The sequence below is a fragment of the Setaria viridis genome, chromosome 2 (genome assembly GCF_005286985.2).
Source record: "Setaria viridis chromosome 2, Setaria_viridis_v4.0, whole genome shotgun sequence".
In the NCBI taxonomy this organism is placed as follows: domain Eukaryota; kingdom Viridiplantae; phylum Streptophyta; class Magnoliopsida; order Poales; family Poaceae; genus Setaria; species Setaria viridis.
In genome coordinates, this window is record NC_048264.2 from 31,788,304 (window position 1) to 31,810,194 (window position 21,891).

Sequence of the window (21,891 nt, forward strand, 5' to 3'; positions counted from 1 at the left end):
TGACAAAGCACATGTTATAATTTTTTTTTGTGACAAAGCACAGGTAATGTGCACCACAATACGCATCTATGCCGGGGATGATAACGTTTTCTTCTCTTTTTTTGTTTTCCAAAGTCCAAACAACAAAAAACTAAATACCCACATGAGTAAAAGTTCGACACACAACTGAACATAAGAAATCTCGTAGCGAAGTTGGATGTTGTATTATGCTCAACATGATACAAAGAAGAGTTATATTGCAGCGCGTGGCACCAGTAATAGGAGTCTCCTTACATTCTCCTCTACCATAAGCTCCCAGCCCTTCGGTGTGAGAACTCAAAACTTGGTGTCCTACATTCTCCTCTACCATAAGCTCTCAATCCTTTGGTGAGAACTTAAAAGTTGGTAGAGGCATAGGGCAGCCACCTTCGTGGCATAATACCCTGGTTAATTAGCATGATATGAACCTATATCTACAGTCAATCTGACATCAGAAGCTTTACAATTCTTCATATGGTTTAGTTGCCAATAAACAAAGCCCTTCGTGGCATAGGGCAGCCACCTTCATATCATAGCCCATGATCGCAACTCATGGTAATACTTGAAGCAGCAAAATTGCAGGCACTGTGACTCTGTCTTCTGGCTGGATTTTCCTGATGATGCATGACCAACAGTCCAAGCAACCCAGATATCCAGTTAAGCATAACTTCAAGTATGAAGGAGAGCTGGATGTTAAGACACAAGTAAGATCTATTTGTTCAAGAAATTACATAAGAAAGATTGTGGACTGAAAGCAAACTGAAGCAGCAGAGATACAAGGGAAAAATAACTGGCCATTCTCATTCAACTAGCACTAACAGAGTTTTCAAATCTTAGATTATCTCAATGCAAGGGCACGTAAAAGGCAAGTGGAGCAAAATGAAACTAAATGTCCAATCATGATTGCTGATCTATCAACATGTTAGTAGTACCAGTAGCATGGTGACCAAGAGGCATGCTGTGTGCAATAAAGGCAGCAAAATATTATTAAAAGAACTGACAGGGGTGCAGTAGAAATTGATTATCGCAACTAATTCTACTCACTATGTATCTAAAGAGATCCTGTTTCTGAATAGATGGCGTTAAGGACAAGCTAATTAGTATGTTTTTGAACTAATTAGCTTGTTCTAAACGTCATATATACATTTAAAAATGGAGGGAGTAAATGTAAAATAAATTGTTGCAACCAACTTATAACATTTTAAACCAACCAAAGCCTCCACCCACTGAATAGAATTCTAATTACTACAGAGATGAAGTATTAAGAAAACTTACTATACGGTGATGGAGCTATTGAAGGGACATTAGATGCTTTGCTGTTCTGCTTCTTCCTTGGGGGTACTGAATGATGAAACACCGAGGGTGAAGGTACTGGCATCATTGGAGAAGTGGGTCTAGGGACTGTTTTTGGAAAACGATTGGGGTTTGGTAAGGGGTTTGGAGGGGAAGGAACAGCAGATGGCTTTGGCGAATGCATAAATGGGGGTAGCTTAGGGTCTCTACCAATGCAAGGAGGTTTTACCATTGGACTACCAGCTGGAGGAAAGCGATTACATCTAAAACATGGAAAGCAAGGGTATCTGCTCCGTGAAGGGGGCAAAGCCTGAGGAGGGTGGTTCGGGTTCATATATGTCGGAGGTGAAGGGTGGGGGTTGTTCCCAAAAGGTGACAAGGATGGTGGCATACTTGGAATAGGTGATTGTGATGGTGATGGAGATGGAGATGGAGAAGGCGAAGGAGATGGACTAGGAGATAAATCAGAGATCTTGTGTTGTAGGTATGATGACAGCTGAACACCCTTTACTTTACCAAATACAGAGTGATTAAGGCCAAGATTACCTACATCAGGTTCTGTGATTAGCTGAGCTAGTTGTTTCAATCTATCTGGTAAAAGATTACTGCTTCCATCTAACACCAATGCATCAATAGTTGCTGGAGCTTCAATTGAAGAACCAATCTCATTCCTGAACTGCAAATATATTTTCTGCAAGGATTTGACAAACAATGAGCATAAGATTGGAACAACAAAGCTAAATATGGCACTACAATCTCGACAAGCACCTAAATCAATAATACCTCATATGACCTCAAGTTTAATCCAAGTTTCAGCTGATCCTTTAGCTCCGTAAGATTACCCAGGATCTGATAAATGGAGTTGTTCAACACAAAGTTGAATAGGGGGTATGTATCCGCCCATGGAGAACCAGGCTGTGAAGGTATGACAGTAATTCCTCCAGGGAACCTCATCAGTTCAAAGGAAGATGGATGCCCAAAAAGTGATGGTGTTAAGGATAGGTTCACATGCTGGAGCATCATCTCTATCAAGGATGATTTTAGCACACTTAGGGCTGGCAAACTTATCGCAGCATCTTTTGGATAAGGAAGGACACCAAAAACAACATTTGTGGAGTATTTAGAGGTTAAGGGCTGCATTGAAACAATGGAAACCTGCACAAGAAAATATCTGAATTAACCATCACTGAAAGCAAAAAGAAATTTGAGTACAAGGGAGGGAAGCATCAGGCACCTTGCTATTAGGTACACCAATCTCTTCAAATATGTCATTCCCTAGTTTGTCTATGTGAGAAGTAAGGAATGACACTGGCTTTTCCAAAGTGAAACCAACTTTGATTTCAGCTGAAATAGAAAAGATACTCCTCATCAACAAATCCATCATAGCACCACATCAACATGTGACTGCTAATGTAATGCTATAAAGGTGGAAAAATACACGATAACAGTTTTTCAGAAAAAAGAAAGAGTCTGCACAAGTTCTAGTGAAAATAGTGCAAAAACAGCAAAGATAAATGAAACATTATGCTTAAGTTATCTAATGAAACAGTGAAATAGGAAGTAAACAAACATCCCAGCAAGAAAAACACGAATGAAAATGGCTTGAGAACAAATGAGCTTTCTGTCAAAATCGCTACGGATTTCTGCTGATGGGGACATAAATAAGTTTTAAAAGTCATGAGTAAGTTATAATAACAGGGCCAACAAGTCCAAAGGACTGGATCAGCCACTCAGCAGTTCAAACAATTACTAGCAGTAAGATGCAAAGGTATAAACCAAAAACAGCTAGTTTATTAAAGATTACTGGAGGAAATATTGGCCTAAATGCAAATAGTGGGAACGGAGTGACACGTGCTAAAGTTCCTCTATGTCAAACATTAGACAAAGAACCCTGAATACATCATAAGATTAGATTCACCTGCAAACATGCGAAGGTGATACTTTAACTACGTCTACTAGAGTATTAAGGGTTCCCAAAAATGCTGGCTGAGGCAGTGTGGGTTTTATTATATGTGAGCTTGATATCTTATGCTTCTCAAATCTTGCTGACATGAATGATAGGGTTTGAGAATCAAGACTTAGGATGTTTAAGTCTCTTCAAATAGGTTGGAAGTATCCAAACATCACAATGTTGAGATGAAGCATTGACATGTTTGTTATGAATTAAGATCCATTCAGCTTAGATATCATGTGACCAAGTATCAAAATAATACATCTAAAATGATATGTACTCAGCAATTCAATCTAGAGCCCTAACCAGAGACAATTAAATGATGTAAATTAAAATCTCCATCTTATGAAGTAGCAGTATAATCCCTAAATTCAAGACTCATGTTGTAACAGAAATCACACATCTAAAGCGATAAACACTACTCTCAAAATCTTCACACTGCAGTACCAGAAAATGGATGAAAAAAAACATTTACAGTCACATGATATACACAGAGATGGGAAGATAGTCATCTTCTGTATTGCGTGATCCCTGATCTAACTTCATCAGGGAGATGTGGTAATAACATAGGATACTTTCTCAAACTTTGGGACCTAACAGAATTCTATGGAATCTAAAAAACAACTTCTATCCAAACAGATCCACTTCAATGACGTTTTTCAGTATTCACATAAACTTTGAATCAAAATTTACAAGCAAAGTAACCTCGAGATCCCATTTCTCGGCATAATTTAGAACTTAAAAGTTTCAATATGGATGAGCACAGAACTAACCAGGCACACTCCCTCACAATCGCACCCTGGAGCATGACGAAATTGACTAGGAAATCGGGCGAATTATAGCTCAACGAAAGCGGAATCGAAGAATCGAGCATCCAGGCCGCGATCTCGAAGCACTAATTTACCAACCCATCCCATCGATCCGCCTCCTCACTAGACCTAAAACCGAGCTCCCAATTTCCTAGCCGCCTCAACTAAACCCACGAATCCCCAAACCTCCGCACCAACCGCGATCCGAACTCAAAGTCGCAAAGAGTCCGAGAAACTTACCGGCGAGCACGTCGGGGTCGTCGGAGACGTACCCCTCGTGGCGCGAGGGCACGAGCAGGAACAGCGCCGGGACGAGCACCCCCGCGGCGAGCAGGAGCACGAACACGCACCGGAACGACACCGCCCGCCCGATCGCGCCGCAGCCTCCCACGCAGCCTCCGCCCCCGCCCCCGCCGCCCGCGATCCCGAGGCCCCCCGCGCCGCCGAGCTCCACATCGACGGGCTTCCCCATTCCGAGCGCATCTGACTGGCTCGCCTCACGGCTCAACCCGACGCCCCCCTCTCTCCTCTCCACCGCCGCGTGGCCCTCGCTCGCAACCGGACCCCGCGCCTGCGATCTCGCGGCCCGCGATGGCGGCGGCGCTGCCCGGGTCCTTCGCTTGAGCTTCCGCTTCTGCTCCCCCGGCCGGTGAGACTGACCAACAACTGTCGGTTGAGTCGGGGACGCTCCTCGCGTTTGGGTTTATTCGCTTTTTTTCCCCTTTATTCCTGCACAGCTGAGCCGCTCGGCCGAGGCGGGGTCTCGCTGTCAGTGACACGGTCTCGGCCAAATATGCGGGTGGGATCTCGCATTTCCGCCTCGGCTTTTTTTCGCTTGCTTAGCGCGTAATCCAGGCGGCATTTCCGCAGGAAATATTCGTGCTCGTCTCGTTCGTGCGTCGGGCTCAGTGGCGCCTTTCCTTCCGTCTTTCCAACCATTCGACCAACCACGAGGGGAAATCCCACCGCTCCGAGCCAGCGCGCCGCGCATGTGAGGACATGTGGCTCGCCAGGGCGCCTGCCAATTTTGCTTCATTTTCAAATTCGATAAAAAATGGGGTCACTTGTCAACTGGGAGGGTTCGTGCTCGTTGTACTGAGCCGGTTGGTGCACCTGGCTGCTGGTGCTCTTTTCTTAAAAAAAAACTGGGTTTCGACTTTCGAGCTACCTGGCTTGTCAAGCCTGATTAGTTTTTGGGGTTTGGGGTTTTTCTGGGATATGGATGATTTTCAGTTGGTTTTGTTGGACACGGTCCCTGTCATTTTCATTAGGTGGCCTAGGTTGGTTTACCGGGTTCAATCAGTTAGTTAGAACGTGGTTGTATGAGTTGTGGAAATCATTAAAATTTTGGTACTCCAGTATGTCATGTCCTTACTTTTATACTCCATCCGTTCTAAATTGCAAGTTATTCCAACATACCCCTTCTTACTTTTGTACTCCCTCCGTTCTAAATTGCAAGTCATTATAATTTTTTTGAAAAGTCAAAACATCTTAAGTTTGACCAAATTTATACAATAAAGTACTAACATTTAGGCCCTGTTTGGCATGGCTCCGGCTCTGGGTGGAGCTGCTCTACTCCAAAACTCCAGGTAGAGTCAGCTCCACTCCAGAACTCCAGAAATAAAATAGGGTGTTTGGCTAGATGGGTACTCTCAGCTCCAAAAAAATCAATTTCAGTGTTAATTGCCATTGTTGCCCCCAATTCAGGCCCCACTTGTCATCCTCTCCCCCTCCTTTCTTCCTCCTTTCTTTTTCCTCTCTCTGCCGTTGCCCACTGGTCACCTAAAGGAAGAGGAGGGGAAGGCACCAGCAGGTGGGTGGTGCTGCCGGCGGCGGGGCTCGGGCGGCCGACGGGGGGTGGGGCGGGCGGCGGGGCTTGGGCGGGTGGCGGCGGGGGGTGCGGCCGGCGGCGGGGCTCGGGCGGGCGGCGGTGGGGGCGGCCGGCGGCGGAGCTCCAAGGCCGGAGCGCGCGAGACGGAGGGGCCACGGCGGCCGGCGGCGGGAGCGACGGGCAGCGCTAGCGCGGTGGAGACCGGTGGAGACGAGCGCGTGGAGTCTCGGAGGAAAATAGAACAAACCGGTTTTTCTATGTAACCAGTGGTATTGGTGGGTAATTATCCACCAACTCCACGAGGAGGTTCAAAAGAGTGGTTTCTGGAGTAGCAAAAGAGGTGCTCCAAAACTCCACCTCCATTTGCACTACAGCTCCATGGAGTTGGCAACTCCATGGAGTTTTGGAGTTGGGGTGTTTGGCTGAATTTTTTGATGGAGTTGCTGGAGTTTAGGAGTGGAGCTGTGCCAAACAGGGCCTTATTATACCAAATAAGTATTATTAGATTCTTCATTAAATATATTTTCATAGTATATCTATGCGATGCTATAAATCTTTATAATCCTCTCTATAATTTTGGTCTCTCTATAATTTTGGTCAAACATAAAATGATTTGACTTTCCAAGAAACTTGAAATGAACCTACAATTTGGAACGGAGGGAGTACATTTTTACCTTCATCTTTTTTAAGCTCCGTTTCGCCCCTACTACGTTAGTAGTTAACGGTGTTGAATCTGTAGTGAAAAATTTCGCAAAAAAAAAAGTAGTGAAAAGATAGATACGCCCTTTTGTGAATTGGCTCCTCTTTTAAGATGCCGCGCTTTGGACATGCATTCTACTCATGTTTTGACATATTTTTTTCATAAGTTTTTGAATATTGTAAGCATTCGGACAAAATTCCAGAAGCCATTTGATAAGAATTCAGCAACATTTCAGTAATAATGAATGCAGTTGACAAACGATGTGCTTAACACTTACAATAGGATGTTGCACCAGATCTTCGTAATGTTTTGAAGTTACAGATCGCCTTTCTCTTATCAGCTACTCCTATGTTGGTCATGCCCTCGAGCGTTCCATCCAGCCGGCAAGCACAGGCACGACGGTCTCTCAGCGCGAGGCGGGAGCTCGACGAGGCGCTTGTTGCGATTTGACAGGCAGCGCAGATGCCGATGATATCGGTCGAGTAGGCGCCCCCGCGCTGGCCTACAGCCTCGCTCGCCTGCCCATAAGCCTGGCACAGCGCTAGCCTTCTCCACGTCGGCCTACAACCACGCTGGCCACAGCAACCAAGTCGGCCAATCCATATCAATTCCCATGAGTAAAACAAGCTACATGTTTCCGGATCAAGGAAGGCGATTCCAGGGGTATGAGTACTTGGAAGGTACTTTCGTGCTCCTCCGATGCGCCATAGCTGGTGGAGGAGCACATGGGACCGCCATTTAACTTGAGCATGAGCATTGTCGTAACCTTCGTGCACCATAGCCATGGGCTGAAAGCCCGACACCTTGCCCCACGAGTTGCTACCGCGCACAGCTAGTTGGAGATGGGTGAGGATATGGGTAAGGAAGAGGTAAGGTTGTGAGGTACTTTGGTCATTTCCTCTATTTGTATTTTTATTTTTTAATTCATTTAATCAGGTTCCATTTAACTAATGTTCAAATTGGGGGTAAACGAGTGCTTCGTATAAAAAACCGAGATAAAATAACAAACTCCAAAAAGTAAGGGTAAAAACACACTCGGTGACACTAAGAGTAGGGATAGAATCACCAAATCTCCCCTTAAAATTTACATCTCTTTTTAAAAACATAGATGCTTATGTGTACATACCTATGAACGCACACCTTAGTACTAAGAGACATGCCCGGTATACTTGAGATATTGCCAAAACCACCTAGGATGCTTCATTGTCGACGTGGACATCACCTACCACATAAAGAATTTTTTTCTCTTTTTTTTGAAAAGGAACCACATAAAGAATAATCAGCCAATATATAAGAACCTTTGTGGCAAATGTGGGTAGGTTTCACTGCAAGAACCGCTTAGTTTGCAAAAAAGTTTCATAATTGATATTGCTTTTGTCCATATTGCCACATTGTAAATAAGCTATGTTGATAAGGGGAAATAATTTAACATTTTGTTCTATGGAAAATGAATATGATCTTTCCAAGAAGATTTATGAATTAATCATGTAAAAATAATCTAGCAGTTTAGATGCTAATTCTAAAAGTAGAGCATGTCCATAGTAGACACTATATATAACCAAGCATGTCTATTTGAGTAACACATAGAATAGCAGTAGTTGATGAATTGATAGTGAAAAATGTGCTTTAGTGTTATATAGTGGTTAAACAGGCCTCCACCTTGGGGACTCAAACTGGATGAGCTTTGGACCTCCTTCTCCACTTGGACAGCTTTGTTGGTCTCCTCCGTATCCATGCCATTCTCCAAGCATTGTCGTATGCATATGTGTCATATCCTCATCAATCATATACAAATAAAAATAAAAGAACAAAAAAGATTGACCTAGATGTTGATACAAATAAAAGAACAAAAATGATCGACTGGCACTGATGTTTCTCATTGACGGGGTTGTTATTCGAAACGAAGTGTGTGTGTGTGGGGGGGGGGGGGGAGGCTGAATAGTGGAGGTGTGGAGTTGCTTGCCCACCTAGGGTTTGAGGTGCACCATAGCGCAGTCTGTAGAAGCAGTGTGTAGAAGCATAATAGGATTGCGGAGAGGCAAAAGAGCGGGCCGTAACGTGTAGAGGATGTGGACTCGTGTGCGAGATGACTGTTCTTGTGTGTTTGCGTGCTTTCTTCCCTTAGTTACCTAGATCTTTGCCCTCTCCATGGGACTGCGGCCCCTCCCCCCTCCGCCCAGGTCCCCTGCTAATCCTATTGCATAATTGTTTGTAAAAATGATAATTTGTAGGTTAGTGGCAACATTATTGTGTATTGAAGCACCATTTATTGTTATCTTCTCAAACAAGTCCACCAACAGCTAAACACGTATTTTGGCTGTATATACTATATATATCCATGTCTTTTTTTTGTTTTTTCTAGGGAAGAAGGATGTTGAGAGTTTGAGAACCGGAGGAAAAAGAAGGTACCTTGAGTTCTTAAAAGAAATATCATTATCATATGAGAATGACAATCCATCAAGCAAAGTTTGTTCTGTTGGCTATAAAATGCCACTGCCACTGTGTTATTATTAGAGGTCTTACCTGCTTGTTACAATTGTTCAACTCATTATATAATAGTTTGGTATATTTTGTGGGACCATTGTAACCTTCACTAGGTTGTTAACATGCTTTGAAATCTACACTAGGTTGTACTAGACTAGAACATTTGGCATGCCTTGGGCACCCTATCATGACTACAAAACAAAAATAAGTATGTATTTCAATTGAGACATGGTCAAACATATAGACAACTATGTGAATTCAGGGACGTTGCAAGTAGCCAACGTTGGGACGAGCTCCATGCGCCGCTTTAGGCGTGGACTAGCTCCAGTCACACATCGCCTCCACTACTACCCCATGCTACTGGATATCCCAAGACCACCAAGGCAGGGAGGGGGAGAGAGAGATCTGCCTCTGTTGCTACTTTGGTCTTCTTCCTCTCATTGCTCACATATACTCCCTCCTTTCCAAATTGTAGGTCACTTTGGCTTTTCTAGGTACATATATATTATTATGCATCTAGATATAGAATATCTATGAACCTAGAAAAGCCAAAACGACCTACAATTTGGAACGGAGTGAGTAGCCAACTGTGGTGCTAAGGAAAGTAGAAGAGGACCACTGATGACGTGCTTGCTGGACCTATGGTACGAAGCTCCAAGCTCTACTGTATTTGGGCTTTTGGTAGCTTCCCGGCGGTAGTGGTCGAAGGGGAGGGGATGGAAGAGGGGTTGCGGTGACTAGGGTTTTAGCCACTTGCCATATTGCCACGTACTCTGTTGATGCAAAATCTGGACCTCAGGCTTCTGCGTTGAACAACACGGAGGACCTGGGAGATCTACTTAACTCTAACGCAAGTTCCAAATCGGCTCGCGAGTGGTGCAAGGCGTGCTAGTCAATTTGATCTGAAAATTGACAAGGTAAACATTAAATTCCTGAGCCGATCGGCGGCGAAGCCTTTCGAACTCATGGTGTCGGTGCGGAATCTGGCCGACAAGTAAATGTTAGTAGTTTTGCCGTGCGTTAGATCGGATATGGCCTAGCACACAATGACACATGATGTATACTGGTTCGGGCAACGAGCCCTACGTCCAGTTGGGGTTGGTCGGTCGACTATATTCCTGAGCCCAGGTGCTCAAAGTTTGTAGTGGGGGTACAAACGAGAGGGATGAGAAGGGGGTGTCCGAGACCCGGTCGTGCTCTGGTCCGAGTGGAAGAGAGTGACAGAGGGCTCGAATGTGCGCTATGTGTTGGAGAGAATCAGATTCCTCTCTCCAGAGAGAAAGAGCGCACTCCCTTTTATAGTCCAAGGGGATAGCCTTACAAGCCACACACACACACACACAGAGAGAGAGAGTGTGGGTGTCGTCTAGTCTTGTCGAAACCCATGTTGTCGAGTACGGTATGGTCACCGTCCTTGGTCCCTGTTCATCTCATCAGGCCACTCCGTTGCGGCGGTACTGTGCGGGGCGTGCGCAGGGCGTGGTGCGCTACGGTTCTTCGTACGGTGGTTGAACTGGGCACTTTCTATTATCCATTCCACCTGCTCCCTTGGCCCACACCAAGCAGGCATCCCCGATCGGTTATCCCAGTCAGTCCCGACCACATCGTTCGGGGGAGTAGTGTGCGTGGTACAACGCATCCCGACCGGGGAAACTTAGTCGGAGCCGGACTGTGGTCCCGGCCCCAACCGAGCCGCCCGGTCGGGGCCCCAACCAGGCCTCCCGGTCGGAGGCTTCAGTCGGTGGTTGGATCGTGGTCTCAGCCTAGCGCTGCGTTGCTGGGCCAACTCAGGTGCGCGTTGTCACCGCACCTCTTGTTGGGCCAAGCGTTGCAGGAATACGGTCCTATTGAGGACCCCGGGGCCATGGACCCGTCACATGGGTAGGCGTTCTTGGAATAAATACCACGACAAGTAGATATTTAATGTAAGCATGCGGTGTGAATAAATAAAATATTAATGGCATGTACCATCGGCTATGTCAGCCGACGAGCTAAGATAAAGCATTGTAACACAACAGCCATGAAGGAAGCCCTTGTTAACCATGTGCACATCAGATAGGTTAACAGATCTAGTCAATGTCTTGGTAAGTGTAATTGAACTTAGACAAGGTAAAACGAATGAGTGGGCATTGACATAATCTATTAACCTAAAATATTAGAACACAGCAAACAAGGACCTCTTGTCTACCGCTTACAGGCTAATTAAGCTAATAAAACCTAATCAATATCATGACCATGTAGTTGACCTTGGACAAGGTAACATGGCGAGAGGGCATTAACTTCAGCCCATTAACTTAATCAGACAAGCTCGCGACAGCAAGACCTTGTACGCGCTCCTATCGGCTCAGTGGTGTTATCATGCTTCCGTGAGAAACGGATAAGACCCAACCAAAGCATCGGCTCTCAACAGCAACGTGCTGATGCCAAAGGCCTGACGGTTAGCAATACGAGGGGCAATTGTAAAGATCTATTGAACCTAGCATATATAAAGCAGTAAAAGCATGCGAGATCTACCAACCGATATGACCTGATAACTGTGAACGCTTAAATAGGGCAATGGAGCTGATGAAGACAACCTAGCCAGATCTAAGCTATTCGATAACTGTGAGCAATGTCGAAGACAAGTAGAATATTGGATAAATCCTAGAAAGTTCTCCTTACAATCTAAGATAACTCGATAACTAACCACACAACAATATCAGAATATAAGACTTAACTTAGAAAGTTTTGATAGAGGTCGTAATGATTGGGTGACGGTACTTACAAGCTCGTCTGAGATCAAAGCCGAAGAAGCCTTGCGCGCTAGAAGGGACTAGTCGAATCTACTCTACTCCTACTCCTAGGGTTTTGGCGGCATGGCGCTGAAAGTTTGTATTGATTGATTGATGATGATTATTCTTTACAATGGCTGGGGGTACATATTTGTACCCTGGACTAATGACTCCTAGTCAACTACAATAATGAGTCGTACAAAACTTACCTAACGATAAATATCAAAACAAAAGGAATATTAAGATACACGGACTCTAACTTCCCTTACGTAAAGTCCTTACTAATGAGGCTTCCTTGTCTTATATTACCACCAAGTTCTTGTTTCTTCTTTCTTTCACACGTGAGCCTTTAACATGCAACCCGTCAACTTGTTAAGCATCACGTCACCCGTCAACTTGTTAAGCATCACGTCTCCTGCTCGACTCCACATGAATCTGAATGTGTTGCACTTGGATTCTCTGAGGATTTCCTTTCCTTTTATCAAAAAAATATTAGTTTCCTTATTCCAGGTTTTATGGGATTTTATCGGTCAAAATTCGCTGTCAACATACTCTTGTTGCCGCTAATATTAGGATTCCCGAGAGAAACATAGATGACGAGAATGGGAATTGTGCATGAGCGAAGGGAGATAAGGTTACTTTGGGGCTCGCCATCAGAGAAGGACGCACAAGTGCACAACACTTCATCCCCTTGTCGCGAGCAGGTTGGAATGTGGGCTTGCAAGGAAACACATCCAAGTTTTAATCAACTTGATCTTTCAACCTTTGTGCTACCTATTTAATGGCATGTTTGAGCACATGCAAGACCTTAAAATTCACAATCTCTTTGCATTTTGGATGCTCTAAGGCCTTTTCCACTGATTGCACCCTCGTTCGATGTGGTGACTGGAGGAACCAGTGCATCAGTTGGAGCAAACGAATCTTCATGGAGAGAGAGAAAAGAATCACACCTAAAATAAGAGTTGAACCCTCGCCGATTATCAAAACTTGCATGCAGTTGATTCTAGCAAAGAAGAATCGGAGACATCGAAGTGGTGGGCGACAATTGGAGGATGTGAGGCTACTTTATTGCACGTGGGGCCTTGGCTGATTCAATAAAGCTATTTTTGATTGTTTTGTTAACTTCTTGGGCCCACCGGTCTAGGGATACGACTCAGTGGAATTGATTACATGGCTAGTGTTTTCTTTAGGAACCAATTCCACCATTAGAAAAGGCTTAAGGGGGAGCTCCTATGCGCTATAATACTTGTTCCAGATAGTACCTAGATGATGTTGATAGAAACACAGGAGCATCTATGCCATTTTCCTGCAGAAACCTTGCAAAAGGTCCAGGAACTTGGCCATACGGGGTATGCCGACCGTAGTACCCCCCCCCCCCCCCCCCACGGTCAGATCTGACTATTTTAATCTTTAAGTTATGATGATTTTCTACTTTATCCTTAAATATCTTGAATTTATCCAACGCTTCTGAATACTCTTTGATTGGATAAATATAACCATAACATGAGTAATCATCTGTGAATGTTATGAAAGAATCATAACCATCCACAAATGTCATAGGAAACGGACCATAAATATCTATGTGAATTATTTCTAAAACTCATGTGCTTCTCTTGGCATCTTTCTTAATTTTATTAATGAATTTTCCCTTAATGCAATCGATGCATTGCTCTAAATTGGAAAATTCTAAGGGCGGAAGAATTGATTCCTTAACTAATCGTTCTATTCTCCCCCTCGAAATATGGCCTAAACGACAGTGCCATAATTTCGATGATACATCATCAATTATTTTTCGATTATTCTTTACATTCATAGACGAGGAGGCATTTTCATTCACAACACTTATTTCATTCACATTCTCACAAAGTGATAATAAATAAAGCTCGTCTTGTCTGAAGGCAAGACCAACAATCTTATTATTAAACTTGATTTCACATTGTCCATTACCAAAATGACAAGTAAAACCATCATCATCTAAGCGCGACACACTTATTAAGTTTCTACGCAAAGAGGGTACAAAAAGAACATCTCTCAAGTGAAGTATAAAGCCATTTGCTAATTCTAATGGTAGTTCTCCAACGGCTTCGACTTCAGCTTGGACGCCATTTGCAACATTAATGCTTCGTTCTCCTCTTTGTAGGATCCTCCTCGTATGGAATCTCTGTAATGAATTTGTAATATGAACAGTTGCACTTGAGTCAATCCACCAAGTAGATTTTTCATAACTTAAATACGAGGATTCATCTACAAATGTAGTAATATCCTCACCTTTTTTATCAGGTGCTTCATGAACTCTGGACAATCCTTCTGATAGTGTCCCTTTCTTCTTGCACCACTTGCAAGTGTCCTTATCCACCACCACTTCATGGTTTGATCTTTGATGGTGACCTTGCAATGGAGCCTTTCCATGTGCCTTAGAAGAAGAGGCGTTCCACTGAGGTTTCTCTTTAGCTTAGAATTCTGAAAATTCCTCTTCTTATTTTGGCTCAGGTAATTGATAGTATCACCGGATGAGCCCTTAAGCCTCTCTTCTTCTTGCACACACATGGTAATCATTTTCTCAATACCCCATTTTTCTGGCTGTGAGTTGTAATTCACAACAAATGTCTCAAATTCTTTAGGCAGTGAGGTAAAGATCAGATGAACTATGAATGCTTCTGGAAGTTCCATCTCCATAGACTTTAGCTTGGAAGACATATTGCTCATTCGCAATATGTGGTCCCTTACACCACCGCCAGTGTATTTCATAGTGACAAGCTTTCTTATGAGGGTGCTTGCATATGCTTTTGAAGAGCCCGTAAACTGACTCTCCATTTTTGTCAGGTACTCAGTGGGGGTCTTAAATTCTGTGATTGCTCCTCTAATTGCTTCTGTGATGGAACTTTTGATCACCATCAGGCACTTTCTGTTTGACGAGCCCCACTTCGTACGATCGAGATCTTACTGCATTCTTATTGGTGCATGGTCGCGCACCCTTTTGTCGAAATCATCCTGACTTTCATTTTCGGCCCTCACGGGGTCCTCAGGTTCTATGGGACAAGGAGCAGTCAGTGCCAAATCAATATCGGATAGCGCAAGCGCTATCTCGACCTTCTCTCACCACGAGCTGTAGTTCCCTCATGTGAGGGGCTCGATGGACGAGATAAAGCTTATAGGATTGCCTAAAAACAAATATCCAGAAAAAATTGAGTTAATTCAACGTTGGTCAAATTAAAACATAAAACTTCTCAAAATCAATTCTAAATCACCATTGGGCATAAATAGAATTAATAATGATAAATTTAAACTTATAGTACAACAATTTTATCAACAACATTGGTCAGTAGATAAAATTATCATACTCAGAAAAAATACTTATTTTCTAATTAAATTTTCCTGTTGGTTCCAATTTAATTAGAGAAAAAGACTAAAAACTTCAACTTAATGCATAAAATTTGCAAAATAAAGCCAAAAATTCATCTTAATTCAAACTTAATGTAGGGGAAGCTTAAACTTGACTTTGAGAATTTTACCCACAGGAAAACTCTTGAAAACTAATTTTATTTGATCCATCAATCAATTTCCAGAAAATTGCTAAAATAACTGGAAAAGAAAAAAAATAGGGGCTCAATCTTCTGTGCTCTTTCCACCTGAGTGCGGAAACGGCCTACCTGCGTCCCAGCGAACGCCATCGCAACACGGCCCAGCTGACCAGAGCCTGCCTAGGCCTCAAACTTTACTATGCTGCCAGCCCGCGCGTGAATGCGGCTCGGCCTGCCTCGCACTCTCACCCGCATCGCCCTCCCTGGGCCAAAACTAGCTCGAACGATCTCAGCCGTCCATCGAGATCAACGGTTGCGTGGGTTCATCGGCTGAGCAAAAACGCCAGGCGGCCGTCGCCCTTGTAACCACAACGCGTTCTTCCTCCTTTCCTTCCTTCTTCTCAGCGCTGCCACACACCGAGCGAGTGAGAGCCGAGTCCGTTGGTGAGCGAACTCCGACGAGCGAGCACCGCTGAGCGCAGCGGCGGCCCGAGCAGAGTGAGGTGATGGCGCCCGCGCACTTCGGTCACCCCTTCCGGCTGGCAGCCCCGTGGCTCCCCTTAGGCCCGCTCGCCGGTGCACGCGTCCACCCGAGGGTGAGCGCGGAGCTGTCGAGCGGTGCTGCAGGTGAGCCGCGTCTTCCCGAAGTTCTCCGGTGGGTGGGGCTTGCGAGGTAAGCTGCTATCTTCTTTCCCCTTTTCTACGAGATCTTGCAGCCGTTGGCTCGGTCTTGCGGCATGGTGCCGCCGGCGGCGATCGTTGGTGGATCTGGCGGCCGCCGCTCCTCCCTCTTTTTTTATTCATTTTTTTTATCTTGTTCTAAATGCTTCGTATCTCTAACTCGTGCGAGAAAAATAAACTTCTCCATCTAGATTATAACCTAGTATGGCTCTGATACCATTGATAGAAACACAGGAGCATCTAGGTGTTCATCTAGCGGGTGATAAGCAACATGACTCTCATCTAAACCGAAACTAGCTAGAGAGGGAGAGGGAGAGAGACCGACCGTCTGTCTTCAATGGAGTTGTCGTCGAGGATGGAGAATCAGGGTTGGATTTGACTGTTGGGCCAAATTCGGTGGAGATTAATCCTAACATATGTGCATCTTCACTAATTTTGGGAAGGGTATACGGCTGGAGCTGCTATAAGAGCATCCACAGTGTGCATGAGACAATTGATGCTCCAAACATTCCATCACAACCTATACTTGATTTTTCATTTTGTCAGCAACGTGCAAGTCCTGATGATGGGACCCACTCTGGCCATAAATGTCAGAACTCTCATATCTTCTCATCCGATCATTTAGAGCAAGGCCCGTTTATTTCTTTAGGAGCTCCTAAAATTCCTGTCACATCGAATGTTTAGATACTAATTAGAAGTATTAAAATAGACTAATTACAAAACTAATTGCACAGATGGAGGCTAATTTACGAGATGAATCTATTAAGCCTAATTAGTCCATGATTTGACAATGTGGTGCTATAGTAAACATGTGCTAATGATGGATTAATTAAGCTTAATAGATTCGTCTCGAGAATTAGCCTTCATGAGTGTAATTAGTTTTATAATTAGCTCATATTTAGTTCTCCTAATTAGCCTTCGAATATTCGATGTGACATGAATTTTAGTCCGGACTAAAATCCAAACACCCCCAAGTTTGGTAGAGTTTTACCAGCTTTGGCTCCTCCCGACAAAATCCTGTAGCAATACTGTAACGACGCTGTTCATTGGAGCCAATCTTCTCTCTCCTATTCCTCCCTCTCACAGCCAAAGGAGAAGCTGATAGAGCTGCAAATTGTGGCTCCTCCGACTCTGGTTCCTCTGACACTACTGTACTGCGTCAGCAGGAGGAGCTGGAGCCCTGAAGCTCGGTTAAATTAGCCCTTAGGGGGTGTTTGGCAGCACTCCACCTTTCAGAAATTAGCTCCACTCCACCAGCTCCACACTTTTGCAGCTCCACTCCACCAACTCCAAAAAACTGTGGAGTTGTTGAACGTGTTTGGCATATTGTTGTGCTCCAGCTCCAGGAAAATGAGTTTTTGGTGGGAATGTTCTATTTTGCCCTTGGTGGTTGGATCGGTTGACTTTTTAGCATGGTTTAGATTTTTTTTCCCGCTGCTACAGTAACCAGGCCGTCAGTACCCTTCGTGGGTGTTTTTGATTTTTTTTTTCCGGTGCTACGGTAAAATAGCGTACAATACTTTCTTCAGTTTTTTTCCCATGGCAAAAAATATTGAACCAAATAACGTTGTACCGAATGAAAGGTCGCAACAAATACGGTACAAAATCAATCTTTTCAATACAAACTAGTTCCAAGCAAGAGAGAGTGCGGTGGCTAGCTCATCACGAAAGACATCCATAGTTGGCGCGTTGAGTGCGGAAGTTGTCCCATCTGACGCCGCTTGCGAAACTACATATTTGTTATATCTTTCCGGTATTGTAGGAACAAAATTAGGATCACGATCAAACCGAGCAAAGTCTTCATCTTGACCTCCATGCTCACGAATAAAATTGTGAAGGACCATGGTAGCCACAACAATCATCTTTTGCTTGTACATGGGATATGGTGGCATCTTCCAAAGAATTTGCCACTCATTTTTAATAGTCCAAAAGATCGCTCAATCACATTGCGGATAGATGAGTGAACCCGATTGAACCTTTCCATAGGCGTCTTAGGTTCAATACCTCTATGCCATTCCGGTAAATGATACCTTTCACCCTTGTAAGGAGCGAGGTAGCCAGGACGATTAGGATATCCCGCATCCACAACGTAGTATTTGTCTATATTCACATAAAAATAATATGAGTTATGGATTAATGCTGCATGTTAATCACATTCATATATCAAATTGAATACATGTTACCTTGTGGAGGATGTGGAAAAAATTCTTCATCCACTCTTAGTGCATTGTACAACACACTTGTATCATGCATAGCTCCAGGTTGTCCCGTGGAAACATAAGTGAAACGCATGTCAAAGTCGCATACCGCTAGTACATTTTGAGTGGCTACCCCGGTCTTTCCAATATATCTCACTTGCTCATCAGATGAAAGAGCAACACGGATATGAGTGCCATCAAGTGCACCAATGCAATCTTTGAAATGTGGATATGCATGTTTGTCATCTCTTATCCTTTTATGGATTGTGGGGAAGTTGAGATTCTTTGGTCGAATGAAATCTTTCGCCATAGCCATCAAAGCATTTAGAACCTCATCAAATTCCCTACTAATAGTTTCACCAGAATGCTTAAATCTATTTTGAGCTCTCCTATTAGACTCGTTTCCAGCACATGTGTATAGGAACATAGCAAGCATCTCTTTTGTGTTAATGTGCATAGAAGGTCGCAGCCCATACCTTCCCACCAACACACCACTAAGATCCAAGAAGATTTCATTGTTCATACGTAGTTGTCTATGACATTCTCCAGGACTTTTCATTGTCTCTAGCAGCCATCCTGTTCCACTTACACCAGATGTCCTTGGTGGGTTTTTAACAAGGTAGAGGTCAACATATATTTGTGCAATTTCTGCAGCACCCAACATAAGATTCCAAAAGACCTCGCTTTCATCATTAGAGTCATCACTATCGCTCTCACTTTCCTACAGATAAGAGATCATATGACATATAAAATAAAATAAGTACTTGGCATTAAAATAACACTTAAGGTTGAATGACAATACTTCAGTCCAACAAGTAAGTAAAAATTGAAAAAATACAAAATTAGTTTCAATAACAAAAGTATTATTAAAATGACACAATTCCTCAATTGCCATACTTGGCATTGTACTTTCTGCGAAGCCAATTAAATCTAATCTCGTTTGTTGGCAGGGTCATGAACATTTCCCTTTGGTCCTTCTTCACAAACAACTCTGTGGTGATATAATGCTCATCTGTATCATATCCTGCCCCACATTCCAACACAAGATCCATGACTTGTTGCACAGTTACTTCACCCAATTTTTTAGATGTAAAAGAGGAAGCAGACTCAGCAATCTTGGTTACTTATTCCTGAATAACTTGTGCTGTTCCAGTTCTTTGTTTCTTTGCTGGTGGAATTCCTTTGTTTGCTAACAAAATAGTAGGAGAAGGAGTAACCTCTTGGACCTCATCTGTTTCATCCGAAGCAACTCCATCATCGTCACAATCATCAGGGACATCATGAACCTCATTCACATGTCTGTTGTCAACATCCTCTTGTATTGGTGGTATGATGGGATTAGAGCTCATAGGATTCCAATGATCGCTTTCATCATTAGTTATGTCAGCAAACATCACTGTCAAGTCCTCCTCATTTTGCAATGGCTTTTTTCAAAATTTGCCGCAACCTGGAATTTCCTGCAAGGACATCATCATTATTTAAAAAAGAAATGATATGAACCTATTGCTTAACAGAAATAAAATAGTTTCGGAACTCACCGCCCTTGGCTTCTTCCACCACTCATCATCCATATCAATCACACCTCTTGCTCTATCCCATCCCGTACCCGTTTGCTTCCTCATTAATTTCTTCCAAGTCGTTAAATCGATCTTTAATTTATCCCACTTGTTCTTCATTTGCCGCTTGGTCAAACGAATTGCTGTGAGGTTGAAAAATTCATTGCTGACCTCATCATAGCCTACTGAGTTCAAATGAGTGTTCGGTCTATTCCCTTTCTTAACTTGTTTGGCAAATAACGAACATATGATCGTCGTGTTTGCATCAGTCCATTCAATTGAATCACCCTGAATTAACAGATTCACACAGCCATATCTCTTTAACAAATTGATAGTACAATCGTGCATACTACTGCTTATTATGCTCTGAAGTAAGATTATGAAACATGGTTGTATTTCTTCTTGAACTATGATAGTAATAGTTTCCTTTCACCTTGGTGCCTGATGCAGTGATGTTACCAAAGGACTTTTTAGTACTAAGAATTAATTGATGTTACAGCAAGCTCCTTTCTTTATTTTCAATAACTAACAGAAATTACATGGATGAGCATAATTAATAGCAACAGATAGCAAGGAATAAATACTACAGGTTGCCATGAACCTTTGCTGAACATGGGGTTGGGATACTACTGTAGGTTCATAACCAAGGAATGTGGTTGCTTCTAGAGATAAAAAAATGCAAACACAAGCATGCAGTAGTGCAAGTACCAGTAACACTAGCTACATAATTCGTAATGTGCCTTCAAATGTGCTAGTAACTAATAATGCCCTAAGAGCAGTACGTCTAATCCGTAGGCAACAAGATCTTAATCGAAAGCCCACACCCATCGGAACAATAAGTTCTGTTGATCGGGTACCTGTAACTTAGAAAACTAGGTACTAGCCAGTTATATAACAACTAAAGTCTATTATATAACCAAATGAACAACTAGATGTGACTCCTACCAACTCAGAAACCTAGGAGACAACTGTATATGACAGCAAAGAATATATATTCTAGTAATATACTGATAACTCTTTATGAATTATGTAGCTAGTGTTTCACATCATCTGAATCACATCATCAGGTTCGGCTACAATACTTGGTAAGCACTGTCAAAGAAAAGAAACTGAATTTCACAAGCATGCAGTAGTGCAAGTACCAGTAACAAGGATTATCTAACACAATTCAGAGTCAGTTGTACTTCAGTGGTGAAAAATTACAGTGGTTCAGGACACTACCAGGAACTGAATTTGCTACATCTTGAATTCCCCATATAGAGTTTGTCATCCACAAGCAACACAAGAAAGGAACACAAGAAACCATTACCGTGTCAGAAGCTTTTCTCTTTGATGTCTTCTTCACGCCTGAGTGTTGTGCAGTGGAGGCGGCAACATCCTGGCCGATGGGCTCGCCGCCTAGCCCGGCCACATCGTCGCTGCCAAGCTCGGCCACACGGCCACGGCCACGGCCGCCGCCCTGGCTAACACGGCCACGACCCCTGGAATTGCCCAACATGGCTGCGGCGCCCCTGCGACCTATACCTCTTGCGCCGCTGCCCAGGCCACCTCTTGCGCCGCCGCCCAGGCCACCTCTTGCGCCGCCGCCCAGGCCACCTCGTCCGCCGCCGGCCATCTCCCCGTCGCCTTCTTCCTCGCCCCCCAACCCACCCCTGGTGCGGGCGCCCAGGGGCCCTTGACCGCCAGCGCTGAGGGGCCCTTCACCGCCGACGCCCAGGGGCCCTTGACCGACAGCGCCCAGGGCTGGCGTGCATTCTTCCTGCGCGGCGATGCCGGCCCAGGCCGCGCCGCCCAAGTTCCCCTGGCCGGCGGCGCCGGCAAGCAACCTCTGGGCGGCATGGGCCCCTACCAAAATTGAGCATTGAGGATGCGCTGAGGATGAAATTGGAGCAATAGGTGGAGGAGGGTCGCCGCCGCCATCCATCTTGCCGGTAAGGACCACCGGCGGCGGCCGGGAAAGGAAGGGGCGGCGCGCTAGATTGGGGTGGCGCAGGAAGAAAATGGGGAGAAGGAGAAGGGGTGACGGGGAGAATGAGCTCTGTTCTTTTTTTAGATCGAATCGTTATCTGTAACCGATG

General features: G+C 44.1%; 1 protein-coding gene across 2 annotated transcripts; it reads right to left on the reverse strand.

Moving 5' to 3' along the window:
- Positions 1-184: 184 nt before the first annotated feature.
- On the reverse strand, positions 185-4,770 carry LOC117843768 (uncharacterized). 2 transcript variants are annotated; one of them, XM_034724469.2, is made up of 5 exons: positions 4,312-4,770; positions 2,546-2,655; positions 2,095-2,466; positions 1,294-2,002; positions 185-685 (listed from the first exon to the last, which is right to left on the reverse strand). In XM_034724469.2, the coding sequence occupies exons 1-5, from the start codon at positions 4,541-4,543 to the stop codon at positions 549-551; spliced, it is 1,560 nt and encodes a 519-aa protein (XP_034580360.1). In that variant the 5' UTR covers positions 4,544-4,770; the 3' UTR covers positions 185-548. The 2 variants fall into 2 exon arrangements, with proteins under 2 accessions (XP_034580360.1, XP_034580361.1); XM_034724470.2 differs by having other exon boundaries at positions 185-704; positions 4,312-4,768.
- Positions 4,771-21,891: the final 17,121 nt, after the last annotated feature.